General features: G+C 39.9%; 1 protein-coding gene across 2 annotated transcripts in view; it reads right to left on the reverse strand.

Annotated features, from left to right (window-relative positions):
* Positions 1-267: 267 nt before the first annotated feature.
* The window catches only part of REXO5 (RNA exonuclease 5), a 40958-nt gene continuing 28795 nt past the window's right edge, over positions 268-12430 (reverse strand). For both annotated transcript variants that reach the window (XM_045994257.1, XM_045994256.1), the window contains exons 14-20: positions 7776-7880; positions 7145-7282; positions 4734-4826; positions 3726-3942; positions 3340-3527; positions 2299-2417; positions 268-996 (exon numbers count right to left, since the gene is read on the reverse strand). In XM_045994257.1, the coding sequence (XP_045850213.1) occupies positions 915-996; positions 2299-2417; positions 3340-3527; positions 3726-3942; positions 4734-4826; positions 7145-7282; positions 7776-7880 (942 nt within the window). In that variant the 3' untranslated portion in view covers positions 268-914. The remainder of the gene's footprint in view (positions 997-2298; positions 2418-3339; positions 3528-3725; positions 3943-4733; positions 4827-7144; positions 7283-7775; positions 7881-12430) is intronic.

The following is a 12430-nucleotide window of genomic DNA, read 5'->3' on the forward strand; positions in this document are numbered from 1 at the left end:
ACCAAGAATTCCGTTGTGCTCACCCTGTGGTATCTCCTCTATGTATGTTTGTGTGCAGCTATACTATAATATGCTACTACGGAAGTGAATCACTGGATCCCAATGTATGGAGTAATTTACAAGGGTTTTTTGGTATGATACATACTGTATCTGGATTAGTTCATCTTTTCCAGAGGGCAGATAAATATCTCTGTTTTGGAATTGTGTGTACCTGTACCCATATCCTTCCCAAGACAGAATGTTAATATTTTGAGAGTTGATAAAAAAGCAGAGCAGTAGCTTTCACTGAAATTGAAGCTTTCAGTTCTAAGGGGGAGATCTGGTAGGGTGGAGGCACCTACTGGTGAAAGGTGACATTGCAATCTCACTTAAGGGAAGGAAGCGTTGCTACAAATGGAACCGAGAGGGTGCTTCCAGTGTTGGTAAAAAGCAGTCTTCCACTCTGCTGTGTCTGTGGAGCTGCCAGATTTTCATTTCAGCCTTTTCCCTTCAATTTTATAACAGCTGTTAATGAGAAAAGTTTGCCTTACAGAAATTTGCTTCATAGATAACCTGATAATGGCTGGTTTTTCTTCAGAGCAAAGTCCCTCCCTCTTAGTTTCCTTACCTACACATACCATTTAATAGGAGTGTTACCATGGAATGAGCACATACTACAGATTTCCTATGTGTAAGTCCACTGACACAAAGAAAGCACAAACTGGTTTCCTTCTCACCCTGTCTTAAGATGAGAATGCTCAAATTTTAGGCATTTATTGAAAATTTATACATGCCATATAAATGGACCAAACTTCTTAAGTGGTACACCATTTCCACAAAAGCTGTGTGCTGGATAGAGAGGCTGCAGCCTGTCCACATTCTCTGCCACTGCCCGTGAGGGCTAAGAAATGGTACATGGAAAATGATGGGCAGACTCACGAACCCATGTTTGGCGTGGTGCTTTCCTCTTCATCTTTTATTCCCATCAGTCCTAGGCCAGAGAATGATCCGTGAGTGCTGCAAACAAATGAGTGAAAATAGGTTACTAATCCACAGGATTTAAAAGAATGGTTACAAACTCATAGGTAAGAGGTGGTAAGTTTTTTTGGGTATGTGTATGGGGTGGGGCACAGGCAGGTAAGGCAGTTGAACGAAAACTGCCTACTGAAAATGGCTCAATGGAAAGAACACTGACAAGTCCTAGAGTCCTGGAATCGAGTCAGCTCTGCCATTTAACAGATGGGAGGCATATCTCAACCTAGGGTGAATGACCTCAAAGTGAGCTTCCATTTATTCAACTATAAAACTATTAAATACTTAAACTACTATCTCATGGGGCTTTTGTGAGGACTATCTAATAATAGCTAAAATATACAGATCATTTCCTTATGCTTTCCTCATCTACAGATCATTCACCAGGTACCAAGCTTTATTTTATAAAGTACTTTATGTGCATTCTCATTTAATCCTTTTATGTACCTAAACTAGGTACTGATGCAGGTACAATTGTTATGTCCACTTTTTAAAAAGAATCAAGCTCTTGGTTGTTCAACAAGCTGAGTGACAGAACCAGGTAATAAAGGCAATCTACCATCAAGAGTCCTTCTAAGTCATGTATGTTGTAAAACACTTGGTCCAGTGGTTGGAATGCAGACATCATCCAGTACATGTTCATCCACCCACTCATTCCAGAACTGCCTATCTTTATGATTTAGGATTTAACAGGAATTTTTCTTTTAAAGAAAAGATGTTACAGTTGAAAGGGTTTGGAACTCACTGGTTTATTCCAGATCTCTTATTTTACCAAAGGGAAATTGAGACCCATAGGGGGAAACTGGCTTGGCCAGTTGTCAGAGAAGGTATGTGATAGAGCAGGGACTGGACCCAGAGTTCTGTTCTGTTACTCTTCAGGCTTAGAATCAGCAGAGATGGGGATGGGAGAAGGCAGGACCATGCTCCTGAAATGTGGGAAGGGTCATAATCTGGTCTGGGCCTTGCCTGAGATCACATCTTTGACTGTTTTTACTCAAGTGGGGGATTAGGCAGCTGCCTTTTGTCCCACAGAGGCTGTAGGATCTAAGGCCTCTGCCTTTAAACTGGGATGAACTATCTCCCTGAGGGGCTAATAAGTATTTAATTAATAATTTAATTAATTTAATGGAAGAGCATATGTATGTGTAAAATGGATATATAATACCTAAGAATGAAGAGAGGATTCCTTAAGTCCTCATTTATGTGCTGGAATGTCAACAAAAAGGCCTTTCTCTCAGCTGAAGTCTAGAGGCCAGAATCCTGAAGGGACAACCCTTTAGTCCTTACCTCTTGGTTCCTGGCAGCAAGATGAGGCAGAGTGTGCCTGGGCCCAGGCTGTGGTAGAGCTTTCCTATCTTCCGGCCCCAGCGCCAGGCTGCTATCTTTGGGTGGTCCACCTTCAGAGCCTAGGATCAAAGCCAGATGTTAACACTCAGCTGGAGTATCCTCTGCTCACCTTCGGAGGGGCTGCAACTTTCTTCAAGTTCTAGGACCTTGGGGTCCCAGAAAAGGCTCTATATAAATCCTCTATCTGAAGCTAAAGCCCATAATTCAGGGTTCCCTGTCCACCCCAGCATCTCCAGGTCTTCAGTCAGTTTAGGAGTACAACTGTTGTTCTTTCCTCCATTATGGATTGGTTCTTCCAGGGCCCTGACAGAGAGGAACCACATCACTAATGGCCCCTGCCATTTAGTATCTTTGGACCTGGGCAAATCACTCAACTAGTTCTGGCATCTATTTCTCATCTATTAAGTGTGGGAGATGAGACGAGAACAGGGTTTCCCAAACTTCAGCCATTCACCTTCTACCTTTACCCTTTCAGTTGTGTATCCTAATATTTTTCTTTAAATTGAGTTTCTGCCATCAGAAACTGATGTCATAGGTTCAATGAGATTGTTATACAAGTGTTAGAACAGGATCTATAAGTGGGGGTAAAGGTCCATCTATGACCACTAAAAATCATCTTGTGTATGTACTACGCTTTGGGAAACCCTAAATTACTAAAGACTTGCCCAGCTCTTTAACCTCCTATGTTAGCCCCTCAAAGTCCCTTGGAGAGCCACCTGGAGGATTGAAAACCTAATTGTAGCAGGTATGGAGTGGGCAAAAGTATGAGCTCTTAGAGAAAAATGTGTCCAAGGGCTGGGAAGCTAGTCAAATAAAACTAGTGCCAGGGGAGGGGAAAAAAAAGATCCAAAGGCTTAATTAAGTGTCACTTGAGCTGGACTCTCCTAACTTCCATAAACATGAGAAGGCCAACCAATGCCAAGAGCTAGCAAACCAAGGCAGCTACCTCTGATACCAGGATACACTCACTCATTCACTCACCTGTAAGGCCTGCTGCTCAGAGGGGGGAGGTATGACACGAACCCCTGGGGGCCTTCTTGATTCAGGAGGCAAGCCCCTGAGCCAAGCATGGAGATGCCTGGGGGTTAGGGCATGCCGGCCTTTTAGCTTCCAGTCCTTGCCTTTGAGAATGTCGAGGGCCCTCTGGGCACTGCCAAAAGTTCTGAATTCTGAAAGCAAGAATAGTCCTGTTATTAAGGGCCACAAAGCCTGGTCACCATCCAGGGCCAAGGGAGGACAGAATCAGCTGTTAATGTCGTCTAGCATCCCAGGTGGGCCTATTTAGTGAACATTTCCCTTCTCTGACCTCATGTTATCACCATCAATAATCTCCTTCCCCAAGGTCACATTCCACAGCACAGACTTACTCAGGAAACAGTATCTTTTTTGCTTTCCAGTTTTAAGATCTTTAGGCAAGATGACCGCTTCCAAGCCAAGGAAGAGGTTGGACTGTTGCATTAAGTGTTCTTTGAAGGTTTCGCTCACTCCAGACAGGTATATTGTACCACGGTTCTCAGAATCTTGTTCTAGCTCATTCACAAGAGTGTTAGAATCAAGGGTGAGCTCTGTCACAGGCCTCTGCACCTAATCAAGAAAGATGGCATTAGTGGTACAAAATCACCACTCAGGTGCCTTGGTAGCACAGTTCATTAAGCCTCCAACTCTTGCTTTTGGCTCAGGTCATGATTTCAGGGTTGTGAGATCAGAGCCCTGCACTGGGCTCCACGCTCAACGTGGAGTCCACTTGGGACTCTTTCCCTCACCCTCTGCCCCTCCTCCCTGCTCTTTCAAAATAATAAATCTTAAGAAAAGTCACCACTTCAAACTTTAGGCCTATTATATACTAGCAAGAAACTTAATTTGGTAGTTTCTTTATCTGTAAAAGGAGGCTAATGATAAATGCCTCAGAGGACTACAGTAGAGACTTAATACATAAATACAAATGTTTTTGTATAAACATACTCTCGCCCTTTCCTCCCTGCACAAACACCCTGCAATGGAAGTAAGTTCCCTGACTTCTACCCCAATGAAACTGTTTATCTGCATAAGAAACTTCAAAACACCATTTGATTCCTTTGAAAGCTAAAGGAAAGGGCAGCTACAGAAAAACACCCAGAATAAACCATCTGGGGTCTAAGGTAGTGATAAAAAAAAAATACCAGAAAGACCGCAATGTAGCCCCAGGCTGATTCTGACAAAAAAGAAAGCAGTCATGTTTTAGGTCACTGCTAGAAGAATGCTGGGCTTGACTGAAAACTTCCCAACACAAAATCATCTGCTCAGGCCTCTTGAGGGCTTTTCTCTAAGCTTTTATATACTAGGGCACTATAAATAAAGGCAAAAGGGTGCTGCTTTTTGCTCTCTGGCCACTCTACCTTGATGCAGGCACCTTCCACCAGAATGTCATCCAAGGATTCTATGGCCAGCTGAGCAGCTTCCAGGACTTCATATTGTATACAGAGATGTGGCTGCAGGAGGGAAAAAAAAAAAAACCAAAAAACCCCAGGATTTTCTTATCTCTGCTTTCTGGGCTCAAACTGCTAGAGAAGGGACTGGGAAGGGGCCCTAAACTAGTGGCCAAAGCCACCAAAATGAATTTCTCTTTGCTGTGCTGGGCTAGACAGCAACTATAGATCAACTTTAAGTAGAATCACCAAAGTTCAAGAACCGATTTTTCAGCCAATAAATAACCTTTATTTGTAAATTAAAGTTGAAGTCTTATCTCCATGGGTGGTACAGGCAAAGCACTAATGTTTACTAACCACCTTTTCATATTATTTATTATGAACTACTGAAGACATCACTGCAAGTCATTTAGATTCTCATTTGTCTCGTTAGCTTAATTTCACACAGGCAGCTTTCCTAGAGGCTTGGGGAGGTTAAGTGCTTCCATTGGATAGGCTCTATCTTCAAACTGACTGCTTTTCTGCTTAATGATGTGATGTGCAGCAGCACTGTGGAGACAAAAGTGCTCCTACAGAAAAGCTTCATGGTACTAGATCTGGCAAGTTTCCTGAATGTGACACCAAAAGCAGAGGTGACGAAAGTAAGACAAATTAGACTTAATCAGAATTAAGAAGTGCATCAAAGGATACTATCAACAGTGTTGAAAAGCAACCTTATGAATGGGAGAAATTTTTCAAGTCCCATAACTAATGAAGATTTCCTATCTAAAATACATAAACTAAAACTCAACAACAAAAAATCAAATAACCCAATTAAAAATAGGCATAGGAATAGATATTTCTCCAAAGAAGACATACAGTGGCCAATAAGCATATAAAAAGATGTTCAGTATCACTAATCATAGGGAGATGCAAATAAAAAACATGAGCTACTACTTCACATCCATTAGGACGGCTAGTATTCAAAGAAGAGGAAGAATGACAAAATAAGTGTCAGCTGGAATATAGGGAAATTGGAACTCCTGGCACTACAGGTGGGAATGTAAAGTTGTGTAGCCACTGTGGAAAACAGTATGGCAGTTCCTGAAATTATACATAGAATTACCATTTAACCCAGCAATTGCACTTTGGGTATACACCCACAAGAACTGAAAACAGACACTCCAATGGATATCTGTACATCTATATTCACAGCAGCATTATTCAGAATAGCAAAAAAGTGGAAACCATCCAAATGTTCATCAACAGATGAATGGATAAACAAAATGTAGTACATCCCACAAAATGGAATATTTTATCTGTCCTTGAAAAGAAATGATATTCTGACATGCTACAGCATGGATGAACCTTGAAGACATTCTGCTAAGTGAAATAAGCCAGACACAAAAGGTGCTGTATGATTCCACTTACAGGATGTGTAATAGAGTAATGAACTTCATAAAACCAGAAAGCACAAGAGTGCTTACCACACCTGGTGGACAGGGACTGAAGAGTTACTGCTTAAGGGGTACAGAGTTTCAGTTTGGGATGATGAAAAGTTCTGGATACATTCCAAGACCCCCCAGCAGGTACCTGGAATCACAGAGAGTACTGAACCCTATAAATATATATATATTTAATCTAAAAATATATATATAAGTTAATCTAAAAATTAGGCACAGTAAGATATTAAAACAGTAACAATAATATACTGTAATTATGTGAATGTGGTCTCTATCTCAAAATATTCCACTGTACTTACCCTTCTTGTGATGATGTGAGACAATAAAATGCCTGTCTGATAAGATGCAGTGAGGCAAGTGACATACATAGGCATTGTGAGGTAGTGTTAGGCTACTGGTGACCTGATATGTCAGAAAGATCATCAACTGCTTCTGGACTGTGGGTAATTGAAACCATGGATAAGGGGTACTACTATACTTAGTAACAGAACTGTATATTTAAAAAGTTAAAAAGGCAAATTATATATATATTTTACCAAAAAAAGAAAAAGCCCCAAGACTTAAAGTAGGAGGTTATGGTCCCCTGACATATACTTCCCATCCCTTAGGTCCATGTTAGCAGGGAATCATCATCTTTCTATTTTTAGGTATGAGAGACATTAATAAAAGATTTGGAGAAAGCACATTTTAAATATCTAGGATTCTATACTTCGATCACTTTGCAAGATGGCAGATTCTTAATTCTCAATCAGAGATTCTGGCAATACTGGGTACACTTTATAGTGAGTCAAGAACTGTGTTATCAAACAGCATGACTCATTCCAGCTGGTGACAATCAAGCTCACATCACTAATATTTGTTATGTGAATGGCCCCAGGAGGCATCTGAATTTCCAACACTGATCTAGAGGTGAAAATCCAAGTTTTCTCATTTCATTACCTGATGGGTTTCAAGAACAAGAGTCATGGACCGGACTGGGCCAAAGCTCTTAAACAGCCTTTTCAGAGCCCTGAGATTGCAATTTTTGCTAAATGGCCCAGCATAAACAGTCGACATCTCTGTCCACTTGATCCTCATCTATAAGAAAAACAGAATACAGTGAGGAGGTAAATGTGGTAAGAGAAGTCAAATACAAAGAAAACAGTCAAACCATGGAATAATTCTGCTTTAAGGAATTTTCTCAACACAAACACTTGCTGAATATACAAAAAAATTGTATACAGGGATTTCACAACTGCATTATTTGAAATAGCAAAAAATTATAAAGCACCAATGATGAAAATAATAGGTATATCATACAGTGGAATACTATATAGCCATTAAAAACATGGGAAATTAAATCATGACTGACATGAAAAGATGTACACAATACACTGCTGAATGAAAAAGTTGCCAAATAGTATACATAGTTTGATTCCCATTTTTTAAAAAAATGTATTTTCTAAAATATTAACACATAGAAAAGTCTGGAGAAATATAGAGCAAACTTATTAGAGTATGCATTACTTTCTGTAATGCAGCGAGATTATAACTTATTAAATAAATCATCTAGCACAACTCATTTACTTACCCTCTTGTTCATTTCTTCAGTGAGGTTGGGTGAAAAGGGTTCAAAAGAGAACTGGACGATGCTGAAGGGAAATAGGGGAATTTCCACTCTGGCCTGCTCAAGAACCTGCAGAGAACAGGAAAGCCAAAATGAGGGAGGTACCTAGTGGCTCTTGGAGGTGAGCCACAATAATATAAATAAGGATGCCTTTTTACCCATAGCAAAAAGCAATATGGGGCTGACTTTAAGGTCTGGAAGAAAATGGTGACACCCTACATCCTCCTAGAAAACAGTAGAGTCAGTAAAATGATGTAGGACCCATGCCTTTAGCATTACTAGGAAAAGGAGTCTAACGGAACCTTCAAATTACCTCTAAGAAATAAGCTGAATTTCAGTAGAACTTCCAACATTTTACACTGTTAAAGCCTGTTAGTAAAGACAAAGAAGAAGAGGCTTAAGACTCTGGGAAGAAATCAAGACACATGGAAGACTTAGATGAAGTACAAACGAAATTACCCCCAGAAAGAAACAGTACAACTAAATGCCAAGATAACGGACACAGGTCACTTTAATATTGCACAGCACTTGACTATAGGGAAGAGGGCTGACAGCCTCAGAGAAGTGCTTTTGGGGAAGAATAAGGTATAAAGAGAAAAGATACTGCAGGGAAGGGAAAGAAGGAAACAACACATCTCCCCCATCCAACCTTGCACAGTGCAACCCAGAAGAAACCTCTCACACTGGTTACTGTGCCTTGGACAGAAGCACTGTGGACCTTGCGTTCAACAATTTGGCTTGTGTTGAGGCTGCCTCAGAGACTAGTTTCTGTCTCACTTGACTCAGAGCACTGATGGTACTGGAAGCATTGTTTGGAAACTCCTGAAAAGGAGTAATGTCAACAAGGTCATGGACTAGAAAGCTTCAGGCCCTCATTCTTCCACAGACACCAAGTTAATGAAGAGACCAAAATACCAGTTTGTAAGAACTCTAGAGCCCAACTGAGAAGCAACAGCATCAAGACCAACAAAAAACCCCAAAGAATTCCAGCAAAAGGGAAAGGAAAATATGCAGAGTTTTGTGTGCCCACCTCTGTTCCTCCCCTATCCTTCCTACACTCCCTCTGGATGGAAACAAAAGAGGGGGACTCTGCCTCCAATATTAGGGCTAGTCTGGGGTTGCCTGAGAGACTAGTTTCTGTCTCACTCAACTAGAGCACAAATGGGATAGGCAGCCTTGTTTGGAAGCCACTGAAAACAAATGCAATCATCATAGCACATTAGAGCGGCATTCCATAGGCAGATGCCAAAGGGAGCAAGAGATTATGAGCACTGAGAAGAAAAAGACAAGCTCCTTAGGGAATCTAAAAGTATACAGGCAGGCTCAAAGAACATATATCCTCAAACTGGTTTGAGAGGTCCTGGAACCTCTAGCTGGGCTAATCAGTGAAAGTCGTCCATTCCATGATGCCAGGTCATAACGATGGGAGAGGTAGTTGTGTGTGTGTGTGTGTGTTTTTTTTCCCCAAATGATTAGGTCTCAATAAAAAAGATTACAAGGCATGCAAAGAAATAGGGAAAAATGGCCGAAAACAAAGTAACAGTCCAGAAATCAAACCTAAAGAAACACAGAATGAACTACAAGAGAACAAAGACAAAGGAATCAGGAAAATGCTGAACAAAAACAGACTATCAACAAAGAGTAACTATAAAAAATGAAACAAACAAGTTCTGGAGCTGGAAAACATAGTAAGTGATTTGAAAAATTCACCAAAGGGGTTCAACATCAGATTTGATCAGGTAGAAGAAAGAATCAGCAACACAAACATAGATCATTTGAAATCATGGATCAGAGTAAAAAGAAAGAAGAATGAGGAATGTAAATAGATCCTAAGATGGAACAATGTCAAGACCAATATACATATAATGGGATCCTGGAAGAAGACAGAAAGGGTCAGAGAGCTTATGTGAAGTAATAATGGCTAAAAACTTCCCAGATCTGAGGAAAGAAATGAACACAGAAATTCAAGAAGCTCAAAGAACTCCAACCAGGATAACTCCAATAAATCTAAATAAGCCCATGCAAAGACACATTATAATCAAGCTGTCAAAAGTCAAAATCAAGGAGAGACTCTTAAGAGCATTAAGAGAAAAGCAACTCATTACATATTAGGGAACTTCCTTAAAATTATCAGTGGACTTCTCAGCAGAAATCTTACAGGCCATCAAAGTGGCATGATAGATTCAAAGTGTTAAAGGGGAAAAAAAAAAAATCAAGAATACTGTAGCCGGCAGAACTCTGCTTCAAAAATGAAGAGGAGGGGCGCCTGGGTGGCTCAGTCCTTAAGTGTCTGCCTTCAGCTCAGGTCATGATCCTAGGGTCCTAGGATCGAGCCCCGCATTGGGCTCGGTGCTCAGTGGGAAGCCTGCTTCTCCCTCTCCCACTCGCCCTGTTTGTGTTCCCTCTCTTACTATCTCTCTGTGTCAAATAAGTAACCTTAAAAAAATTTAAAGAGAAATTAAGATTTTCCCAGATTAAAAAAAACTGACAGGGGCGCCTGGGTGGCTCAGTGGGTTAAGCCGCTGCCTTCGGCTCAGGTCATGATCTCGGGGTCCTGGGATCGAGTCCTGCATCGGGCTCTCTGCTCAGCGGAGAGCCTGCTTCCCTTCCTCTCTCTCTGCCTGCCTCTCTTGTGATTTCTCTCTGTCAAATAAATAAATCTTTAAAAAAAAAAAAAAAAAACTGACAAAATTTATTACAACTAGACCTAATAATCTGCAAGAAATGGTAAGGGAGTCCTTCAAGATGAAAGAACATTAGACAGCAACATGAAGCCACATGAAAACAGTTTCCAGTAAAGATGAACATGTGAACCAATACAGTAACCTCTACGAAGGTAATTTTGGTGTATAAATTCACTTTTAATTCTTACTCAAAATTTAAATGACTCATGAATAACTATATTCCTATGTTAATGAATATACAATATAGATGTGGTTGAGTAATTATTAAATGAATATTTACTTACTTTCACGATGATCTAATTTACTAGTAACTTTTTCTTTTTTTTTTTATAGTGTAGCTGACACACAATGTTACATTAATTTCAGGTATACAACATAGTGATTCAACATCTCTATATGTTGTGCTATGCTCACTACAACTGTAGCTACCATCTATCACCATATAATGGTATTACGTTATCATTCGCTATATTTCCTATGCTGTACCTTTATATAAAAGTGCAGTTTAACAAAGGGGGCGAAGTGGAGCTTATAAAAGTACAGTTTCTGAATGCACTTGAAATCAAGTTATCAGCTTAAAATAGAATATATAATTTTAAGATGTTATATGTAATTGCAATAACTAAAAGGAAAATATTTATAGAATACACAAAAGGAAATAGAAAATTATGTCACTACAAAAAAATCAATGCAACACTAAGGAGGACAGTAGAGAGGAAAAGAGGGACAAAAACTACAAGATATACAGAAACAAAACAAAGAGTAAGCCCTTCCAATCTAGTAATCACTTTAAAAAAGTATCAGCAAACAAAATTCAACAGCACATTAAAAAGATCATACATCGGGGCACCTGGGTGGCTCAGTGGGTTAAAGCCTCTGCCTTCGGCTCAAGTCATGATCCCAGGGTCCTGGGATCAAGCCTTGCATCAGGCTCTTTGCTCAGTGGGGAGCCTGCTTCCTCCTCTCGCTCTCTCTGCCTGCCTCTCCACCTACTTGAGATCTCTGTCTGTCAAATAAATAAAATCTTAAAAAAAAAAAGGATTATCCATCATGACCAATGGGATTTATTACTGGAATTAAAAAATGGTCCAATATATGAAAATCATCCCATGGAATATACCTCTTTAATGGAAAGAAGGACAAAAACCACAAGATCATCTCAATTGATGCAGAAAAAGTATGTGACATGATTCAACACTCTTTCATGATAAAAACACTCAACAAACTAGGAACAGAAGGAAACTAACTTTATTCTGGTAAGAATAAAGGCCATATATAAAGAGCCCACAGCTAATATATTCAAAAGTGAAGGTCCAGAAGACTTTACTCTAAGACAAACAATGATGGCTGCTCTTGCTACCTCTATTTAACATAGTATTGGGAGTCCTATCCAGAGCAATTAGGCAAGAAAAAGAAATAAAAAGCATATAGGGGCACCTGGGTGGCTCAGTGGGTTAAAGCCTCTGCCTTCAGCTCAGGTCATGATCCCAGGGTCCTGGGATCGAGCCCTGCTTCGGGCTCTCTGCTCAGCAGGGAGACTGCTTCCCACTCCACCCCACCCCTGCCACCTGCCTCTCTGCCTACTTGTCATCTGTCAAGTGAATAAATAAAATCTTAAAAAACAAAACAAAACATACAAATTGTAGAGGAAAAAGTAAAACTATCTTTGTTCACCTATGACATGTAGAAACCCTAAAGATTATACTGAAACAGAACAAATGACTTCTTCAAAGTTGAAGGATATAAAATCAAGACACAAAAATCAATTGTGTTTCTATATACTAAAATGAACAATCAGAAGAGGAAAGTAAGGAGGAAAAAAATCTTATTTACAAAAGCATCACAAAAGAATTTTATTCTTTTTGAGAATTCTATTTTGAGAATTTTATTCTTAGAAATAAACCTAACCAAGGAGATGAAACACTCATAATGCTA

Source organism: Meles meles, chromosome 21 (genome assembly GCF_922984935.1).
Source record: "Meles meles chromosome 21, mMelMel3.1 paternal haplotype, whole genome shotgun sequence".
Lineage (NCBI taxonomy): Eukaryota > Metazoa > Chordata > Mammalia > Carnivora > Mustelidae > Meles > Meles meles.